The sequence below is a fragment of the Phocoena phocoena genome, chromosome 8 (genome assembly GCF_963924675.1).
Source record: "Phocoena phocoena chromosome 8, mPhoPho1.1, whole genome shotgun sequence".
NCBI lineage: Eukaryota > Metazoa > Chordata > Mammalia > Artiodactyla > Phocoenidae > Phocoena > Phocoena phocoena.
In genome coordinates, this window is record NC_089226.1 from 48,815,925 (window position 1) to 48,839,149 (window position 23,225).

At 36.8% G+C, this 23,225-nt stretch overlaps 1 protein-coding gene across 6 annotated transcripts in view; it reads left to right on the top strand.

Annotated features, from left to right (window-relative positions):
• Window positions 1-23,225, top strand: part of DLG2 (discs large MAGUK scaffold protein 2) — a 928,219-nt gene that overhangs the window by 120,002 nt on the left and 784,992 nt on the right. For 5 of the 6 annotated variants that reach the window (XM_065883310.1, XM_065883311.1, XM_065883313.1 and 2 more), the window contains exon 1: window positions 2,528-2,836. The exons of the other annotated variant lie outside the window; for it this stretch is intronic. In XM_065883310.1, coding sequence (XP_065739382.1) covers window positions 2,528-2,836 — 309 coding nt within the window. Of the gene's footprint in view, window positions 1-2,527; window positions 2,837-23,225 lie in introns of those variants that run through there. 6 annotated transcript variants of the gene reach the window in all.

Sequence of the window (23,225 nt, forward strand, 5' to 3'; positions counted from 1 at the left end):
TTTATAATATCTTTGAGTAGTGCCCGGCCAGGAACTTTTCTGTCTTGCTGCAAGCTGCATACGCCATTACAAAATTATAACATTCACATTGACTCCTGCACAGATTGATTCTTATACTTGAGAGGCAAATGGATGAGAACAGGGCATGTATTCCCTGAAGATTCAATGGGCCTCTGAGCAATGAAATCTGCCTGAAAAACTGGAGAAGCACCTATGGTTAGATAAGATTGGAGAGAGCCAAACTTATCACTTCCTTACATTCTCATTTGGAGGGTGGTGGATTGCCATCTCACATCAAGTCCTACTGTACAGCCGTGCAGCATGGTGACACCAGATAAATATGAAGTTCTCTAGGGCTTTATTTGACCCAGAAGGTCATTCAGCCATTAGCCCTTGATTCAGCATAAAAAAAATGAAGCGGGGCGAGGGAGGGAGGAAGAAGAAGAGAAAAAGAAAGGGAGAGAATTTTCTGCTCCTTTTCTCATTGCGTATCCCACGATGATCTATTTGCCTCAATTTTATGTTTGTAAGTATTGATAGTGATTCCTTGTTCCTCTTTCAGAAAGAAATACCATTAATGCCATTGTTATACCTACCCAACAGTTCAAGTGTTCACGTTTTTGTGGCAAATTTCCTTAATATCTCAAAATCAACAGTAAAGCCAACCTTAAGAAATAGTTTGTTTCTGGAGCACCGCTGAATCAAATATTATTTTCTAAAACTGTTAGTCAACTCCGTCATTCTTCTACTCTTTCCTTCTATTAGACATCCACCCAAGTATCTATTCATCCGTCCAAAAATGTATTTATCATAAGCCTGCTACGATGTGCTGGGCAGGCAGTGGGCTAGGAGCTTGGGAAAAAATAGTCAATAACAGACCCAGGCCTGCCCTCTGAACTGACACATATGGGTCATTATTATTTAGCAAAGGTGTTTTGAATGCTTACTGTGCCAGGCAAGGTACTTATACCAACCCCTTGCACAGAATTTGTGAAAGGTTTCTTTCATGCAGATACACGAAAAGAGAAATCCCTGCCCCTTCCTTTCAGGACTTTTATATATAACAATGATTTATCCAGGGAGTCCTAGTGTTGAATTGTAGAATATGTTGTAATCATGGCTTTTGAAACAAGAACCTTGTCGACTCAGATAGAAATGAGGTCTACACTGCCCCAGCACCTGGTTAGTCCACTGCGAAAGTGGGTCTGATGGCACCTGATGGTCTATAACTAGAATAACTATATCGTGGGATTATATCACACTTGTTTGGTGCTGCATAGATGGCACTTTGCTCCCCAATCAAACCAAAATTATTTCCTTAGGGATATGTGATAGGGATAGGCATTTTGGCAAGAGATATGGAAAGTTTCAAACAGAATAAAAATTCTAAGTGCTGTAGTAATTAGCCTTTCCCTTTCCTGAAAATACTATGCCTGGCTTCTGCAAACATACTAAAATTTAAAATTTAAAACAATCATGTCCTCTTTGGAAGGCAATTGCTTTAAATTGGATAGATTTCACTCATTTTTTAGTGAAAGAATTTGAAAATTCTGTCTTTGGAAACCAAAATACTGGATGGCAGAATTAGATGTCTTTCACTTTAAAATGCAGACTCTCTCTGTGGTGAATGTATTTGTTGTGGTAAAGTATTTGAAAGGAAATCCTCAGAATAATTTGGGGTAAGGAAAAACACTGTGTCAAAATAAGCCAACCCATCAGTTTGGAACTTTGGAAATTGCTTTACTTTTGAATCAGAAAGAATTAATAATTGTTCATAGCATAAATAATATATGTTTGGACTATAATATATAATCATGTTCTAAAACAAACTTCCAAATTTGAAAGCACTCTGGTATAATGCTGTGATCTAAGTGATTTTTCTGAATGAATCAATGTTCTTTAGAGTTAATACTGGTCCTCTTATTTAGTTACCTCATGATTTGGTCTGTGTCTTGGCAAACCTCTCTCTAAATAAGTGATTGCTGTAAATGTTGGAAATTGTTTCACAGGTTAACCTCCCCATCATTTTACATTGCTTATGCTATATTGTTTTAGCCTAGATATATTCTTTCTGGAAAGAAGGGTCCTGCTAGTCTGATAAGAAGCTCTCTTTCCTGAGGTCTGTATTTTGCGTGGGGATCAGCTAGAGAGGGAAAAACCAGAATGCCGAATTGCGAAGAGTATGCTTTACTGTGGGGCTCCATCCAAAAAGGGTTTGTAACAGTGTACAGTCCTGTAGCCCAGCTGTGTGGAGCATTGATTGCTTCTGCCTAGAGCAGGGATACTGTCAAGTTGCTCTGTGAGTTGAGTCATCTATTGACAAAGAGCTACCAGCCCGCAGATAATGCTGTGCGGAGCTGCTCCCACGATGCGCTGCTATAGCAGCTGTCAAAGATACTGAGGGAACCACGGGAGAAAAAAAAAAAAAAAAAAAAAGACTTTTACAACTGCCTGGAAGAAAGGGGTGTGAGGGAGGAGACATTCCTGTGCAGAGCTGACCAAAGGCAGGAGTAGGCATCAGTGCAGTATGAATGCATACCTCACCAAGCAACACAGCTGCAGCCGGGGGTCCGATGGGATGGATGCCGGCAGGAGCGCACCCACACTGATCAGGGATGCCCACTGCGCTTGTGGCTGGCAGAGGAGTCCTCAGGGGCTCGGGTACAGTTCTCAGACTATGCCCTCCTCGGGACCTGGGGGCCCAGCTTCAAACAGGACCAAGCTGGTCACTTTGTGGGACAGTGTGCGGAAAAGCTCCCACAAGACGAGCACCAAGGGCAAAGGGACTTGTGGGGAGCATTGTGCCTGCCCACATGGCTGGTTCAGCCCAGCACAGGTGAGCCTTTTCCTTGTGACTTTCCCGTGAGTATTGGAAGAAACTGAGAGCACGCTGGGGAAGGCTAGCACGGTTTGGAAACTTTTCTGGGTGCTCCTTGCTGACTGGGTACGCCTGTTTGGTAAATGGTAGGCCAAGAAATCCTGTAATTTTCACAGGTGTTTGTGGGCTCACACTTCTGTGTGGCCTGTGAAAGTCAAGGGATGCTGTGCTCAGTTTCTTTCAGTGACTTTTCCCCAAATTCAACTTCTTTAGTCCTCAGATGATTTTACTATTCTGCATCATAGACTTTAGCAGCACTATTACTTCTAATCATTGTTAACTTTTTCTATTCTGCCTAGCCTAGGGTTTTGTCTTGTTTTAAGGAAGAAAGAGAAAATGAACTTTAATCAGATACTTTCTGTCTCTTTAAAGATAAAAAAAACATTCATTTCTTCAGCTATGGAAAGCAGCGATTTAAAGTATCCTATTCTAATTTTACTCTTATAATGCTGTATACCTTTTCAGTGATGGAGAAGAAAATGTGTTTGTACTAAATAATTCATTTTATAAACAGAAGGAATACAATTGGAAGCAGGCTAGACAATTACACTCAGAATAAAATAATGAAACATTTCATGTATTCATAGAAGCAATAAGGTTATTTATATTAAAAAGTATAACTCGTATTCCCCTGTAACATATTTCTGAAGCAGATGTCCAGAGTCCCTTAATTTGATTCCTAGCTTATTCTTGCCCCAAACTACTAGCATTGTACCAGAAACGAAATTGGCTCATTTATTCCTGTCTCCAACCAGAAGAGGGAAAACAACTTCCTGTAAATGCTATAAAATATAAATAAAAGGCACCTGTAATCATTGTCATAGATACAGAACTCTGTTCATAAAAATTCACTGAAAAGAGAAAAATCTGTGTTTGCAGAAAAAAATCCTCTCTTGATTTTAGTATGATTTTAGCATAATTAAGAAGTGGGTATTGATCATGAGTAAAACGTTATGATCTGAGAGGTGTAGAGAACATTCCAATTTTAATATTAGTTTTTTTTTAAGTACTTGTAAGTATATATCACTAGATCTTAATGCTACATATACATAGCCTTATATATGGCTTTTGATGCATTAATATCATGATTTCAGCATCTTGATTTAAAAAAAGAATATATTGTCATTTTAGAATTAAACTAGTTCACCTTGAAATGGAGCCTGATGTTTGGAAACTCAGTTATTTTTTAAAGTTAACATGAATTCCAAACTGAATAAACAGTCAACAATTATGAAGTCCCTATTCTTTAACAAACACATGTGTTTAAATGTCTTTAACCTATATCTCTTTATTGATTATGTTAAATTCTCAAGGCTTACATAGGCAGAGAAGGCAAACACATCTAGCTTATGGATTTTGCACAGAGTAGAATATGCAAACATGCTTTATTTTTACAATTCTTTTTATCTAAGATGTAATAAACTTTTCATCATTGCTCAAACCAAAATCTCTAATACTATATTATAATAACTATGCTCAAAAAATCTTGGTACATTTTTCATCAACCAAGGGAAACTTTTCCCTTCCTTGGTTTTTAACAGAGTCAGCCTCCTACTTCCTTAAATTTATAGCCATTTAATGCTTTAAAGATTGAAATAGACTCTGCACTGGTAATTAAAGATCCAGTGACATATGAGAAGGCAATAAAATGAGGCAGCCACCATCTCCCATTATTCTTTTGTATACACATTTCTCTACATTTTTCTCTCTTATTCACGTGTACTTTATTACTTGCTAAGAACAGTTACTCCCCAAATAATGGAGAACCGATACCATATCTTTTAGGATCTTCAGTGTTGTGACACTCTTCTATCAACTGACTCTTCCACCCTTTTACCATCTTAGTCCTAAAAATGTGCTATACTAGCTTGATCAATCTCTCTTTATTCCACTCCCGTGCCCTTTCAAATATATTATGTCGAATAATTTTTAATGTGTCTGTATATGCACATATATGTATTTAAATATCTCTATATTAATATAGAGATATATATTTAAATATCTATATTAATATATATATTTAAATATCTCTATAATATCTACTTTCATGTATTAACATATTTTCATGTGTATATAATTATACATATATATACATGCATATACATATACACATATAAAAATTAAAGTTCTATATTATTCTTTTCTCTCCTAGAAATTACTAGCTGTTCTTACAATGTTTTTTCTGTTTATAAAGTATATTGCCTTTACTTCTGATAGGTACTCGAAAATGCTGCTCTATGTATATATATATATATATCTGTACTCATTTACATATACATCTATTAAATATGTCTAATATTTGAAATATACAGATGTATATGTATTATATGCCCATGTAAACTATCACAGAAACAAGACTGTGTGTGTATGAATATGTGTCCATTAAAACTAAGTCTGTTTTGAGGATTTTTGGATACCATTTTTATCCCTTAAATTAACCTAAGATATCCTGTGAAATATTGTAAAATAAAAGATAGAGGCTAATGATAGTAAACGGTAGACTCCTTGATAAAGCAGAAAGAAGGAAAGTGCATGTTTTAGAGTTGCCTAGGGACCCATATGTGGTACAGAACGTGCCTGAGGGCTATTAAGTGTCTGGGAGCTGGGAGCTTACCCTTGGAGATAGTTGCTGTGTTACGTGGAAATCAGCAGTGTGATTTCCGGCTGCTATAATACAGGGCCATGGTAATGACTTGAGTTCCTCCCAAGGCTCTTTGCCAAACTCCTGTTATTTGGGGGTGCTGTGTACTAACAGGACTTTGTCATTATGTTATTCCTCAGCTGGAATAAAAAACAGCTCCTGTCCCTTCTCAAATAAGTTTTCATTCCATTTGGATCTGTAGAATTAATATAACCATAATAATAGGTAAGAAAATGGAAAATTATAGTGTCCAGAAGTGAGTTCTAGAATGCACATCCAAAATAATAGTATCGGCCTTGGGGGAAAAACAAAAAACAAAAAACAAAAAAAAACATGTCCATCGCTGCTTATGCGGCACTTCTGCCCAGTGCAGACTGGTCTGGGGAGGCAGCACAGACAGTGAAGACTCAGAGACCAGGGTTCTATGCATTTGTTCTTTATTCATTCATTCATTCTTCATTTCTTTATTCAACTATCATTTCCTGAGTACCTACTATGTGCCACTCTGTCAGGCCCTGTGGATATAATAGGAAACAAAGTAGATACCACCTCTACCATTATGGAGCTTACGACCTACAGTAGTATACAATACTTAGCAAATATATCACTATATACACAGAATAATAGCGTCATAAATCAAAATTTGGAAGTGAAACAAAGTTCCACGGAGTGCTGCAAATTCCATAGTAAATGTGTATTCAGGATACAAAGGGACTACAAAGGAGAAAGACAAAAATATCCTTTTTTTTTTTTTTTTAAGAAAAGATACTGTATCTCTTTATGCCTACATTTCCTGTTTTGTAAAATTAGGATAAAAATAGTACTTAACTCTTAGGATTATGGTGAGGAGTGATTAACATAATACATATAAAGCAGTTAGCACAGTGCTTACATACAGTAGAGACTCAGTAAATATTTGTGGAATGAATGAATCATAAATCCACAATAAAAGTTGGCTTCTATTAACCTATTCCTTAATTCACTATAACTGTTTTTTCTGGGAAGAGAAGAGAGGTGAATTAGTGAAGACTTCGTAGAGGTAGTGATACTTGGATGGAACTGAATTGAATCTTGAAAAAATGTGTGTTTATCAAGTCGGCAGAGAGAGATAGGCTTTGGGGGCAAAAATAACAAAAACAGAAACAGTTGTAACACCCTGGTATCTGTGTAGAACTGCTCTTAGTTCTGTCTGCCCACGGAGAGATGGGCAGGGGATGGGTCACAGAAAGCCTGGTGGGCCTTGGTGAGGACCCTGCTGGGTCAGCAGCATTGAGCCACCGTAGGATTCAAGAGTTCTGCCACACTCTGTGTTAGGCTTCATGGTTAAGGAACCCTTCTAGGCCTCAGTTTCTCTGTTTGTAAGAAAACTGATTTTCCTAAATGAACCTCTGTATCCCTTCCAAAACTAATATTCTGTGGCTCTGTCACCTGACATCCATTAATGAATGAGACACATTTTGGAAAGGATTTATGCTTTAGAGCCAGATAACCCAAAGTTTGAACTTACTAGCTCTGTGTGATCTTAACCTCTTTAAGACTTAACCTCTTTAAGACTCATCCGCCCCTCTGTAAAACTTAGAATGTTATAATCCTGTTGCAGAAAAGTGTAATAAGAATTGAAAGTACTCTATCTAAAGAGCCAAGCGTGGTGCTTAGAACGCAGGAATTGTCCAATTTAAAAAATGGTATTTATGATGACTAGTGATATCCAAATTATGTTTTTTAACCTGAAGAACATATCATCCATCGAATTAATTATCAGTATTGTGGTCCTTTATTAGAGTTTCTAGTCTGTCTGCTGAATTTTTTGATGCCTCGCTTATAGTGATGAAGGTTAGGCCAGGCAACTGTTCAGAAACACTTGACACAGTACCACGTTATGATGGGGTGTCATTTTGTCCTTCAGGGTTCTCAGAGGTTTACGATGGTGTACACTAAGAAAAAAAATCATGTAAAATAGACTTGTTTTGATAAACTAGCATTTTCATAAGCTTGCATTCAGAGGTGGGTGATGTTAGATTTTCTCAGTACATACTGCTAGAAAACTACATTTGAAGTATTTAGCCAAACTGTGTAAATCTTCCCTAACAGTCCCTCTACAGCTCCTCCAGAAATAGCAGTTTACAGGAACTTGAGTGCAGAGGATTTTTTAGTCCAAGAAGTAGGGTTGCCCTAGGCTGAAATCTCAGGCTCAACTTTTGTCTGGTTAGAAAGATCTGACAGTTTGTTTTAACTCTGTGGCTGCTTCTACTGATTCCTTCCATAGAGAGTCCCTTACTAAGGAAGAATAAGACTTTTTAGTCTCTGGAAAACACCAGCAGCCTCCAGGCAAGGGAAACATAAGAGAATAAGAGGTATCACAGAAGGAATAAAAGCACTGAGCATGCCTTGGGCAGATCTGAAGCCAGTCAGTCAGCACTCCTGGCACCCCTGCTACTGGATGCTGACATCAGCAGAGCCTTCTTTCTAGGGCAGGGCAGGAGAGACAAAGTACAGAGGGTGGAAAAGAAAAGACCAAAGGTGACGGTATTTATCGAATACTCTCAACACCCACAATGTGTAAAGCCCTGTGCTAGGGTCTTTACATTAATCATCACTTGGAATTCTTCCAACAACAGTAAAAGAGTGATTATATGATTCCCATTTTTCAGATATGGCAACTGAGGCTACGAGTAACTTGCTCACGAGGGCGCAACTGATAAAGGCAGAACTAGTTTCAAATAAAGTTCTATCGGACTCAACCTTTCCACCTCATCTTACAGAAAGGCCTGTTTGAGGTACACTGGAAGGGAGAATACCCTCAGAGACCTCTTTAATTCTTTAATTTAACAGGAAATTTCCTTAAGGAATTGGAGTGTTTTACATGGTTGGGAGGACTGACACCTCCTAGCAGAATCCCAGATTTCCCCATTCTACTTTGTTTTCTGGTCTCAGGAACCCTGAGTTGGTTGAGCCCTTAAAGAGCCCTTAACTCTGTGATCGAGGTTGAGAACTATGCTGATCTGAAGCAGTGGAGTCGATCCCCACAGCACTGATAACAGAATAAGATACCTGCTCTTAGAAAGACCCCATCATCTGTAGTTATTTGCCAATTGGATTTAATCTTGGCAATATTTATGGTAAGGAATCAGGAACCATGTATTTTAAACTTAATATAAGTACAAAATAAAAGTACATGTAGAGTTTGTCTTTCATAAGTCCGACAACATCATCTCACGTTGCTGAATGAATGTGAATCTCATATGCATTGTCTACCCACCTATGCATCTATTATGCCAAGAATCAAATACCTCCCTTTAATACCACCATCTCCATTGGCCATCTTCTTAGCTTTGGGGTTTTCTTTTTGATATTGTTTGATCTGTTACAAATGTAGCATCACCTGATTTTAATTCTCCATTCTCTACTTTCATTCCTTTAATTTCCCAAAGGCATAGATAGATAGATAGATAGATAGATATTTTATAATTATGTCAGAGCTGGATGGGAATTTAGAGGTCATCTAGTGTATTTTCCAAAGGAGAACGTGAAGCCTAGAAAAGTTAAAAAGACTTGCTCAAGGTCATTCAGTTTGTGGCAGAATTGGCCAGTGTCGTTGAACTCAGAATTCTTTTTACTGTTTCAGGCAGCTTTCCCTCTCTTACCTTTATGTGTTCTGCTTCACGAAGCGTAATTACTGACAAGAAAATTATTAAGCATGCAATTTGTTGATAATGCAGTGTTGGGCATTATACAAAGAATTACATAAACCTAATTTCTACATTCTTATAATTCAGACCAGCAGTCCCCAAGAAGATAAGGAGAGAGACGAGCCATTAGAAATCATTTTACAAATGCATGGAGGGACTTATGTATTGATAATGCCTGAGAGGTGATACTGGCATTAGGAGAAGGGGGCCAGGGATGCTAAATGTACTATAATGTGCAGAGCAGTCCTGAAGAATAAACAATGACTCCATTAATGCACAATTTTTAACATTTCACTTCATATTCATGAAGTTTTATTTTTAATTTTCTAAACCTAAAATCAAATTCAGTTTTATAAACAAAGTATTTTCTGCAAGGATTTAATAATCATTTAATATTCTAGAAATGTAACTCCTGTGTAAATCAAGGGATCATTGTACTTTGTTCTGTTAGGAATTTTATCAGGAGTTGGTTCCCAGTTTGGAAAATCCCTATCTTGAGCAATATTGCTGATCCTGGTATTTATGTCATCGATACACCTCTCCTGTATCAGTTTACATTTGTAAATGTCACCTGCAAATACGTAATTGAAGAGACTTGAGGTCCTTTTAATAGACATAGAACCAAACATTTTAAATTGGTAACAGCACTTGAAATACAAATAGTTCACCAAATTTCAATAAGATTGTTTTAAAAAATATTTTCTTTGATTGCCATACCTTATATTTATTTTTAAAATGTTATCACACTATAAGAAATCTATTTTGTGAAAATTATGTGAAATTATTTATTTTAGAGTTTTCTGTTGTTTTCAGTATTACTCTGATATTTCTCCAAAGGTCATCTATACTCAGTTTCCCTGTAGGCTCTTAGGTGGCTGGGGTTCTCTAGTCCTCATTTTTTATCAAAGGACAGAGTCCCAAGATCTATTGAAGTACTAGAAGTCAAATCAAGTGTCTATCTTTACATGAGGGGTAATTCCAAATAGGGGTAGAGAGGTGATGATGATGATAGATAGATAGATAGATAGATAAAGTTCCTCATCGGTCTGCCCCATATAAAGCAGAGAATTATTTTGACACTAAGTTGTAAGTAATTATTTTGGCACTAAGTTTTAAGTTTATTTACAAAAATATGACACCTTTACTTTCTCCACTTTATCAGCAATCTTGTTAGATTATATTTCAACTAAAGTATTTCCTTTGGTCTCTTATTATATACAAATGAACCATTATTACTTCTTCCAACACTAATTTTCATATGTGTCTACTCTTCATATGTCTACTCTTTCACTTTTCCTGTGTTTCTTGCAGATGTGATATCTGGTCTCTTTATTCCATTTAAATCTAAATTTATTCATTATAAGTACACGTAAACATGTGACTACTTTATTACATTTTCTAGTATAGTTGGGCTCACAGATTGCCATATTGAAAACATACTATCTTAACATAAAGTACTTTCTTTTTATTTCTTCTTTTACTTCAGTTAAGGCATTATTTAAAAATGTGTAGGCAGTTGTATTATCCATGAATTTCATTTCAGATGGAGAAAAGAGGGTATTACAAAACATGTATTATAAAATGGAAAGGCTGGGTAGAATTGAGAACACTGGTTATATATTTGAAATTGTCATGTGTGTGTATTTAGCTTGCCTTCTAACTAGACCAGGAGTCAGCAAAGTATAGCCTACAGGTCAAATCCAACTTGCTACCTGTTTTTGTATAGCCTCTGAGCCAAGAATTTTTAAAAATATTTTTGATCGTTGAAGAAAATAAGAATAATAATATTTAATATAATTTTGTGAAAAATTATATGAAATCCCAATTATACTATTTATAAAGAAAGCTTTATTGGAGCACAGCCATGCTCATTTGTTTACACATTATCTATGGCTATTTTGGTACTGCAATTGCAAAGTTGAGCAGTTGTAATACAGACTGTAGGGCCAGAGAGTCCTAAAATATTTTCTATCTGGCTCTTTATAGAAAAAGTTTGCCAACCTCTGCACTAGACTCTCAGCTTTCTATTTCCTTCTGATGGAATGTCCCATTCTGCGTAACAAAGCCTATGTGTTACTTAAAAGTCTGGTTTAAGCACCCTCCTCTCTAATCCTTTCCAGTCCATTTTAGCTCCTCAAACCTCTACTTAATGTGGTATCCTGCACAATTAGCACATTACCTGGCATTGTGGTTAGTTGTTTCCTTCTCCGTCTCCTGATTAGAGAGTGAAAGATTCCTCATATGCCTAACTCATAGTCACCAGCTGTCCATTCATCTCTTTGTGACAATTTTGTAGTACCACTATTCTGTTTTTGGACCCTGACTTCTTAGCTGCATTGGTGGCTGTGGAGAAGAAAGACTATGTCTTGTCTACCTTTATGTCTAGCTGGGCACCATGCACAATTCACCTATCACATTGTATCACAGTTATGAATAAGTATCTATCTGCTTCTCTAAGCCGAATTCAATTAGAGCACAATCTGTTTATTTACCCTTGTTCTCCCAGTAACCCAGCACGTAGCAATCAGTCAACTAGGTGTTGTTGATTTCTGAATGAATATTAGCACGGGATCTTGTACGTAAAGGTACTTAAGTTTCGAATTTGATTTATTATTATTATTACTCATTATACAAGTGCCATAAGATCAAGAGTGACATCTTCTGTCCTTAGAGTAGCTCTATTTAATAACAAAGAGATTGTAATAACAAGTTGTTAGCACAGATTTATTGCTTTGCATATTTGTCTCGTTTTTAGTTTGACTCAGATTCTTCTTTTTGGTGGTGCTGTTAAAATATAGGAATCACTGTTCAGAAATTATATTCTGCATTCAAGTGGGTCATGCTGTTCAGTGACGGAAGGTACTGAACTACACTTTGAGCGGACAATCAGAAAAAGAAAATCTGATTCTTCACAGTTTCTTTGCCTAATTTAGGAGTCACTTGCTCTCTAGAAGGTTGAAATAATGTCGTGAACTATTACTTTATAATTAGTTTCTGTACAGTCTATTGTAGATTACATGACCTTTTTTCTCCATCATTTTCGTCATTAAATGTAAGTGCTCAGAGTATAGTAGTTGGCAGCACCACATTAAAAATCCATAACTGAACACATTTGCACTTTATTCTGATAGGCTGTGCTATTTAGTTAGTGGTCAACATTGTGATAGTTCTTCAATAAGTAGTTTAAAAATGCACTGTTTAAAATTATATAAAAATTCCTAGATTTATATTACATTTTAGAGTGATTAGCAAATAAATCTGCCTTTGCCAGACTGGGAAGGCAATCTTAGAAAATGCTTTTTGATTCTGTTTGTATACTGATCATTCATTTCTCTGATCTACGTTATTTGTCCTCCATCACACATATTATTGCACTTCATTACAATGTTTTAGTTTTTTTTTTAAGACTTTATATTTTTAGAGCACTTTCACAGCAAAATTAAGAGGAAGATACTTGCAGTGTATATATTTTTCTCTGTTTTCAACTTGAAGTTTTTTAAAATAAGAATAAAGTCTAAGTGGATAATCATAAATTCTCTTAGTTTAAAAGTGAGCATTTATATCACTCTTTTAAAATAATTTTATTGTTTGGTTTTGATGTAGAAATAATACAAGTTTATGGTAAAAAATATTATTATAAGCTAAAGATACGTTTGAAAAATATTAAAATAGCTATAATTCCACCTAGAAGTAACCACAGTTAGTATTTTGATACCTTTTTAGTTTCTTCAATTGACTCTGCATATGTGTCTTCAGAAAAAAAATGTAATATATTATAGTAACATGAGCTCACAGATGTACCTAAATATAAAGTATTGGTCTGCTAGTGGGAAGTTAAGAATATAAAACTGTATTGCTTCTTTTACATTAACATTAATTATGAACATTTTTCTATTAGTAAAATATTTTTCTTTTTGACATAATTTTAATGACTGCCAAATATTACTGTTTCTACAAAAACTCATATTGTTGGACATTTAGGTTATATTATTATTATTAATATAAACAATACTGAAGTAAGTTTTGGCATACATTAACCTCTAACCAGTTTTCTCATTAAGATATATTTTCAGGAAAGGAATCAGTGAGTGAAGGGTGTAAATTTTTTTAGGCTTATAACGTTGTTGTTCAGTCGATTTTTACTCAACAATTAATTATTGAACAGTTCCCAGATGCCAAAGCACTGTGTTAATCAATGGGGACATAATGGAAAACAAAAGAGATTGATTCCTGCCCCATAGAGCTTAGAGTTAATTGCCAAATTGCTTCTAAAAGGACTTTACAAATTTATAGTCCTCCCATTCCAGGAGTGTGTGAACATGTCTTTCCTCCTGTACTCTTGATGGTTCTTTCTTTATAAAAATCATTTATAAATTTGGTAAGCTAAAAATTGCATGCTGTTGCTTTTTTAATTTGCTTTTATTAGTTAATGAAGATGAATACTTTTCGTGTGATTGCAGCCAACTTTGGACACTATTATGGCATCTTCTATAACACGTAGCATAATGATAATACCCAGTTGGTAATTTAATACATGCTTAATTTGTTGACTGGATGGATGATAGGATGGATGGAAGGAAGGAAGAAAAGAAGGAAGGAAGGATATATATACAAATAGGCGAGTAGTTTCTGTTTAAAAGTTCTGATAAGGGACTTCCCTGGTGGCACAGTGGTTAAGAAAACGCCTGCCAATGCAGGGGACACAGGTTCGATCCCTGGTCCGGGAAGATCCCACGTACCGCAGAGCAGCTAAGCCCGTGTGCCACAACTACTGACCCTGTGCTCTAGAGCCCGCAAGCCACAACTGCTGAGCCCGTGTGCCACAACTACTGAAGTCTGCAGGCCTAGAGCCCATGCTCCGCAAGAAGAGAAGCCACCTTCATGAGAAGCCCCTGCACCACAACGAAGAGTACCCTCACTCCCGGCAGCTAGAGAAAGCCTGTGCACAGCAACGAAGACCCAATGCAGCCAAAAATTAAATTAAATTAATAAAAGTCCTGGTAAGAGAAATTTTCACCTACCCTAAATATAGCAGGGTAGTTCTTAATCATCTTCATGAGTGATTTACGCCCCTTTTTCTCCTGTCACTGTAACTCTTCCTCGTGTCTGTTCTCTAGAAGGAAAAGAGCTGAATGCTCTCGTTTTCACATTGCTGTAGGTGAGCAAGATTGAATTGAGTGACAGATGAAAAGGTAATTAGTACAACAGATAGAAGTAGGCAGACCATCTGACTGTGTAAACAGAGAATTTGCTGAGGAGTGTAGTATGGCCATTAAATTGACAGGAAGACATGTTGAAGAGGAAGAGTGATCTAACTGATCAGATGGGGAAGGGAAATATTCTGGAAATTTCCTGTCTATTTTATAGTATGTTTATATACGGTTAAGAATTTTATGAAATTTGTATGTAGACATATTCAAGGTTGAGTTGGATCCACATGTCTTAAAATGCAGGCAGTCTTCCCCTGAAAGTCAACCATAATATCTCAGAATGATTGTATGAAATTGTATCCTTTGAAACCATACCGTTATTACATTGCTTATACCAATATTTAGAATTAAACTTCCATATGCAACAACTCTATGGACTCCCTTATCAAAACTAAGCACCTTCTGGCCATTCTAAAAAAAAAAAAAATGTGAAGCCAACATATCAGTAATGTGAGGGCAGCTGTTTTCTAGCATAAGAGAGCACATCATTTTCAAAGGACTGAATGGAAAGGTGACAGAAAAATTGGTTGAGGATTGTAGGTAGATTAAGGACAGAAACTCTTGAGTTTATGAAAGAGCCTAGCATAACTGGAAGTTCCTTGTAGGCTTATAGTTATTATTTTTCCAATAAATGAGTCAAAAACAGGTAACAGTTGACATTATGATCCTCATCCCTTTTTGTGCAGAAGCTTCAGCCGATTTTTCATTACTCTTCTTCTTTCCTACCCCGCACTGCTCTCAAACCTGTTTTACAATTCACTCAGTTTACCATGTTAGAATATCAGGAAGTCATCGTTAACTTCATCACCTTCTACACCCAGGGCGATCACTAATTAATTGATGACTAGTTGATATAGAATTCTATCTTAGAGTGTCTCAAATATTTTCCCATTTTACATTCACACTCTCAGTGCTTGAGTATAGATGTGCATTATCATTCACATAAGATATTTGCAAGCATCAGTGGCCTCCCAGATTCCTTCCATCCATTCTAAGTGTTCTTATCTCCAAATTTATCTCTACACTCAGTTCCATTCGTAACATTCATTGATTTAAATAATTTAACAACTCCAGATCACTTAGAGGTAGTGCTTCGCTTTAAATGTACTCTAACTTCTGGAGAAGGCTAGTATGTCTGGAAATGTTAATGGGTCGTTTATATTGGATAACGTGTTAAGCAGTTGTTTATTTTTTATTATAGGATTTTTCAAAGCCTTTGGGGTTTTATATCTCCTAAAGGCAAGTAGAGTGTGCAGAGCATTTCTTAAGTGTGTGTGATGATGAAATCTCTTTTTCATGGATACATGTTTACCAGTATCTCCCGAAACATAGTTAGCCAAACACTAGTTTACAAAATAAAACTTGTTTCCCTAGAAAAGCATTAGAAGTTGTCTTCAATTTGGCCCCAACCTGCATTACCAACCCTATCTCCAGCCACTCCTATTGTATTCTGGTCACACCCCACCATTCACTGTTCCCTGATTCCCTGAAGCCACCATGCAGTCTCCTGCCAAATCTTTTCTATGTATCACTCTGTCTATAATGACTCTCCCTGTTTCTGTGTTTGGTAAAATTTCATTCATCATTCAAGGATCATCTCAAATGTTATCTTCTTTAAGCTTTTCTTTCTCTGTGGTCCTACTTTTCACTTAACAGTGTGATTGCTTACATTTCTGCTTCATTTACCATATTGGAAGCTTTGGGAGAAAACAAACTATGCCTTATTTATTTCTGCATCTTTACTGCTAGGATAGGGCCTGACATAGTTTTTGAATGATTGAAAGAATGGTATCTTTAAAAATTGGTAAAGAGGAAATAGAGTGGTGTTAGGCAAGGCATTCTAGCGGGGTACTTCTTTAGGTAATACTGTGATCAGGTCCCTCTATCCTATTTTTGTCTCTCTTAAATCCCAGATAGCCATTCTGATAAGTATCCAGAGGGAATTGGGATTAAGAAGCTGACTCAGGTTGGCTAAAATATACATGACATCACATTATGACAAAATCATTTATTTCAGTGAAAAATGTAATTGTCAGATGAATTGAAACACCCATGTTCATAAAATCCATCTGTTTATTCATTCACAAAGATATATTGATCATCTGTTGATGTTCAGACCTATTCTAGAAAATTGAAAATATAGCGATAAATACAGTTGGCAAGATTTGGAGCTTATATTGAGAAATACGTAAAATTAACAAACAAATAAGACTACTTCAGATGGTGACATACTATAAAAAAATAAACTAGAGCAATGTGATGTGGCGGATAGGTTGGTGGAAGTGGGACTTCTTTGGATAAGACAGTGAAGTAAGAGAAGGCCTTAGTAAGGAGGAGACACTTGAATTGATATTTAAAAGATGAAGGTGGAAAGGGGACAATCTTATGACAATCTTCAGGTGATGTCACAAATAAAATACAACATGTTCAAGGACCCTAGGGTAGGAACAACTTTGATATGTTCCTGCAACAGAAGAAGCCTAGTGTGGAAAAAGAGAATATGGGGAAGAAGGACAGGAATGGAGGTTGGAGAGTGAGATAAGGCCAGGCCATGTAGACTTTGGAGACTGTGGAAGTGAGTCTGAATTTTATTCAAAGTTCAACAAGAAGCCATTGGGTTATTTTACGTAAGGACATGACATGATCTAATGTACATAGTGAGATGAGCTATGGAAGGAGGGGAAACTAGTTAGAATGCTATACAGCAGTACTTTCAAGGGAGAGATTATGATGACGTAGCAGCAGTGGTTGTGGAGATCCACTGTGTGAATTGAGGATATATTTTGGATATAGAGCAAGAAGATGGATTAACTAGCGTGGGTTTATTTGAGCCAGAATATAACAAAATGAGACAGATAAGAAGTCAAGGGTAACTTCCAGGTATTGGACTTCTTTCTTTGGGGGTCAAACCATCTTCAAAATTTGTTAATTATTTTAACTCAGATGTCCAGATTCCTTCCCACCAGTAAGGTCCTAGATTGATGGACAAAAGCTTAACCATCTGACTTCCCTTTTACTTTGCTTCCCTTCTTGACCCCAAACCTCCTCCCAAACTTCTGGTTGATACAGTTTTTTCTTTAGAGAGGATAATGTAGTCATTAGTTCTGCTGGCCTGGGTGTTCTTTCATTCCTTTAAGGTTGCCTTGTGTGGCTGAGTTTTGATCTTTTTAGGGAGATCATAATTTACCTCGTGTTTAAGTTGGAAATTGGAAGGGTATCTTAATAAAGTCCCCAGATATTTACCACAAGGCAATAGATCATGGCTCATCAAATATCCGATGTTGACCCTCCTCTTCCTCTTCAGCTCTGGCCTTGACCCCTCTGTCTAATACTTTCATGAGAAAGATATTTGAAATTTAATACAATTTAATATGTTAGATGATGAATATCATTTACCTAGGAAAGTCACCAGGTAAAGAGAATCTGGATGGGATGTCAAGGAGGACATAAAGTAATCATTTGACCCTAAAGAAAACTATTTTAATTTCTTAGAGTATATGGTTGAAGCCTATGGTCTCCTTGCCCCCTTTTATTTCTTACTTTTCAGTTGAGCTATGAGATCATGAGTATATCCCTGGAACGCCATTTATTGGATTTATTAGAAATTGCCCCAAATATGAAGGAGAATTGATATAGGAAATTGAGACCATTTAAAATGGAATCCTCTCTCAGTTTCCTACCATTAAACTTCAAGTAACAAAATGATGCCATAGGTATGTGTCCATTGTTCGTTCTGAATCTTTTATTTTAAGAGTTGATGCTGGTTATTTTGCTGATTAAATTGCAAGAGTGTTTTTGGAAAACAAACAAACATTTTTCTAAGAGTTACTCTTTCTTTAAGCTTCAGTTTTATTTCAAGACAGTAATGAATGAGTTGTATTTTGGGGAATAAACTTCAGCCAGTGGGAACAGATAGTCCCTTCATATATTCCAGACCAATTGACTAAATTGATGTAGAAATTGATAAATCATATTTTGTAGCATCTGAAGGTATCCTCCTATTATGAGCTGCCTGTCGCTATCATGGCAGCAGCCTGTCATAATGTCCATTATCCCATCACTAAAATTACTGTATTGTCGACCCCATGATAGCACTGGCCTTGACAGAGTGAATGAAGAGTCTGCTAAACAGTTCCTTGTTTCATATCAGCCTGTAACTGTATATTGCAAGGGCCGAGGTTTAATTCATACCTCAGCAGAAATCACATAGTGACAGGCTATGCTAAGTGATCTGTCTCTTCCAATTTGGACTCATGCTTGAATTTCATAACTCAGAGGAGAGTGAGTGAGTGAGTGTGCTGCAGTGGAAAAATACAGAACTGGAGGTCAGGAAACTTGGGTACTTGTAGCTGGGCTACTCTGGACTCTTCGAATCACCCTAGTCAAGGTTCAGAATGTTAGGGTCTACCTCTCAACTGGAGGAAGTTAGAATAGTTAAAAAAAAAAAAAACGAACACAAAAACCATGATCTATACATTTGACTGTCAACTCAGATTGATTCATGATGGCGCTATGGACCATGGTGCTAAGAAGGATGGTGAGGCTACATCAGGCCCCTCAGGAAAGAAGACAGTAAAAATTAGCACAGTCAGCCATGAATTAGAAAGAAAACAGTGTGACCCTAGATCTCTAATTTCTTTGATAGCCCTGGCATTCAATGTTACCATGTGCTTCATGGGAATGACATAATTATAATAAATTATGATAGTAGCTACCATTTGTGAAGTTTTTCTTATATACCATTATCTTAATTTAATTTAACCTTCAAAATAATGCAGGAAGGTAGGTCATCTCATCCCCATTTTATAGATGAATAAATGAACTTTTAGAAGCAAAGTAACTTGCCTTAGTTCATACCTCTAACAAGGACCAGACTTATGGTTGGAACTCAGGTCTGACCCCAAAGGGCCACTCCTTTCATTGTTCTCTACAGCTTCATATGTAAGCCTGCATTTGTTGATGTTGACTTGACTTATGAGAGGCTGATAAGCATGAAGTTGTCAGAGAACTAGACTTATTTAGGTCACTACACAGTTGAAAGTATAATCATTATGGATCTCTGCAAATTGAATAGGTTTGAGAATGAAGTAGGAACAATGTAGTTTTTAAAATAATTTACTTACAGATATTCTGGAAGCTCTGTTTAATTTTTTTTTTAACTTCTTAAGACTTCACAGTTTCTTAATGGGAGTAAAGATGTCAAATTCTGGAGTGAGTAAAACTTTTTAGCCTCCTTTGAAATTTGGAAGACAATCGAAGATGATTTAAGGATAACCCTCACTCCCAAGCTCAGGGTCCAGTGTGTCTGGTGTAGTTGTTCTCTCCAACAGAATGGAGGACGGATCTGTCACTTATCCCACACAATAGGTGACATTCAATAAGTCCTTCCTAAATAATTGCTGAATAAAGAAATAGGATATTGCATTCCTAAGTTTCATCTCTTATTTCTACGATAGAGAACGAGAGATGTTCTTCAAAAAGCTAGCTCAAGTTACCCGCTTTTACTTATGCATAATAACTTTAAGATATAAACATGTACTACTCAATAAATTAAAAACAGAGTGCTTGTTTAGCAAGAGGAACCTGGACCAGAGTTAGGCAGGCAGCTGTGATTTTTCAGTGCTGCTTTCTATCCACTAGAACTTGCCTCCTATCTGGTTACAGGATTACATCACTAGATGAATCATGTCATGTGGTATCTTTCTTGAACCCTTTATGTCCTAGTCTGTTATATAGGTGCTATTATGTGCGTATTCTTTTTCTGGTGGTGATGATGTCGGCACAGGAAAGGAGGGAGAAGCTGGTATTTTACGGGAGGTTTGTATCTTTTTTTTCTGCAGAACATCTAACTATTGCATGACTGGGAAAATTTGGCTTGTCTCTTAGACAATGCTTTTTAAATTAGGTGTGATTATTTCTGATGAGTTCTAGATTGGTCACATAGTTATCTCTTCATCTCAGCAACAGCTGAGCTTTAGCGTATCCCTCTTATTGGAACTCTCATTGTGCACCGCTTCCCCCCAGCCTCCGGCCCTGGGCCTTTATGATGTTTTAAAGTTGTGATTTCAAAGTAAGTTATGTTGACCTTCTGTCTTATATTTCTTAGATTATAAGGGAATTTAGAAATCAATAGTGAATCAAGGACTAAATCTATTCACAAGGATCTTACCAGGAGTATTGGAACAGTCTTTAAACTGGCCTTTTGCCTCCAATGCACCACAAAACCCATCCGTTTCAAGCTGTCAGAAAATTTCTAATACCCCCTCCTCCCACAAAGTGTCTGTCATTCTGCTTAAAATCCTTCAGTGGCGCCACACTGCACATGGGATACAGTCCAAATTCCTTAAAGTGACAGAGAAGCCCCGTAACCCACTGACTGACCAACTTTAAACCTTAAAACCAGTTTCTCCTCCATTTTCCTTCCTAAGTACATTACTCTTCTGAAAAAATAGTGTCACATTTTGAATACACTATGCACTCTCTTGTTTCCAAATTTCATTCTCTATCAAGTTTGAGGAGGCTTAGTAATTAGCACCTTTTAAAATTTTTAAGATTAAAACCAGATAAGACAGGTGCCAGATTCTGATAGAGATTTTTTTTAATCAAATTTATTATTGCTAAAAGCTAGGTTGGAGGAAATGGCCATGGCAGGCATTAAAATGGGTTTACCCAAATCCTCTGAACTCTTGATTTACCCCCGTACCCCAAACTGCCAACTTCTGCAGAGCCACAGTCTGCCTTGCTAAGCTTACCTTATAGCAAAAGAGAATGCAAGGCTCATGCAGCTTGACCAGCTCCCAAGAGGAATAAGTGAGCTGAGCATCCCCAGTTCCTTTTTACAAACTTAGCCAGCATAAAACTTCCTTCTCCTTGTGGGGATGGAGAAGGAGATCCAGAGCATTACACTGGGGAAGTCTTTCTACTTGAAACCATTACTCTGAGCCTGGGAAATCCTTTATTCCCCTTTCTTTCTGTGGAATTCTGGCTACCCCTGCCCATCCAGCCTCAACGATATTTCTTTTTGTCTGTAGCTTTTCCTAGTTTGCTTATTCCCCATCTCCCCTAGACTCCTAACCAACTTAACTATGTTATTTTCCATTACCCTCCATGTTCACTCCATTATAGCATGTGATGTCAATTTAGTGAAATGATTAGCTGGTCTGTGAAATCCTGAAGGTCAGGAGCTGTGTTATGCTTCACCAATACCTAAGAGTGAGTTTAGAACCTTGTGGGCACTTAATAAATAGAGATGTTTTCTAAACTGCATAGAAGGAAACTAAGTGAAAATTACTTACTTCGATGACCGCTTACTAGGTGCTAGCTGGGATGGAAAGTTGTTCCTGTTAACTCATCTAATCTACACAACAACTCTGAGAAACTGAAGGTATTGCTCTCATTTTTCAGATGAATAGAGAGGTTCACAGAACTTTGCCCAGCTATCAGTGGAGCATATATTCAAACCCAAGTTGGCCTGTTGTTCTTAGATGAACCCTTATACCTCCCTTATCCCTGGGTTATCTGTAAACTGAGATTGTTTTTCAGAATATAAATTAAACAGATATAAAAGTCATAACATAAGGACAAAATCCCACACTCGTGTTTTTTAGCCTTTTAAAATAAGTTTTTAAATAGATGAGGGGGAGTATATATTTAGAATTTAGCATTTTAATATTGACTTTTGAATGCTTTCACTGAGGAGACCTTATGTCTCATATCATTGAGATGTTATTGATGTAAGTTACACAGCATATGAATGGGAAACCCAGGTAGACTATAGGTTAGCTGTCAGTCAACATATTTAATTTTAAGATTTATGCATCGCCCATTTAGTCTTATTTGGCAATATTCCTTCTTTTTTCCTGACCTCATTCATTCCGTATTATCTTTATCTTTTTCCCATATATCTTACTGGATTTATGTCTTCAATCTGATATATCTGCGCTCACCCAGCTGACCTCCAATCATTTTAGTCAATGTTTAGTTGTATGTGATAAAATCTACCTCATCTTCAAAATACCCGGAGTAAATTATAAGGAATTATGAGGTTTTCCTGGATCATTTACTGAGCTGGTTGCTAACAAATTTTTCTTAAATGATAGAACAATAATAACTGATGTGTATCGAATGCTAACCCTGCGACGAGTATCCTGCTAAGTGCTACGTATGCATTTTTTTCTAGAAATCTTCACAACAACTGTGTGGGTTAGTCACTAGTCTTCCCCATTTTCAGATGAGACAACAAAACTTCAGAGAGAATTTAAGCAACTTACCCATGGCAACACTGACTGAGTGGCAGCGTTAGAGTTCAAGCTTTTGCTGACTCACTCTCAATTCCTGCATTTTTACACTGTGTTACCAAAAGCATAATTCTCACTTTCTGGAAGCTGAGCATTGTCTTTAGAGAGAGACACAATTGAACTGAATTCTGTCTTTACAAGTAACAAGCTCTGCGGCCCTAGCTCTGTTACTCAATCTCTCTACCACTTCCTTTATTTGCCTGTGGAATGGGCGCAATGCCTGTATCATGGGATTACTTTATTAAAAGCCGTAGTACAGAAGGAGCTTAGTGTTGTACCTGGTATTTGGTGGATGTTCAATAAATGCTAAATCCCTTTTTCTTTCCCTCACAGAGAAAAATAATACTCCCTATGTTTCCAAAGCTTTTCCATATTTTTTTATTTGAGCCCCTAAGATCCCTGGTTTAACAAGGATTATTATTTCTGTTTTACAGTAGAGAAAATAAGGGCTCAGAAAAGTCAAAAGGCTTAGTTTTGGTCATACACATCTTGTCAGGAACAGAGCAAGGG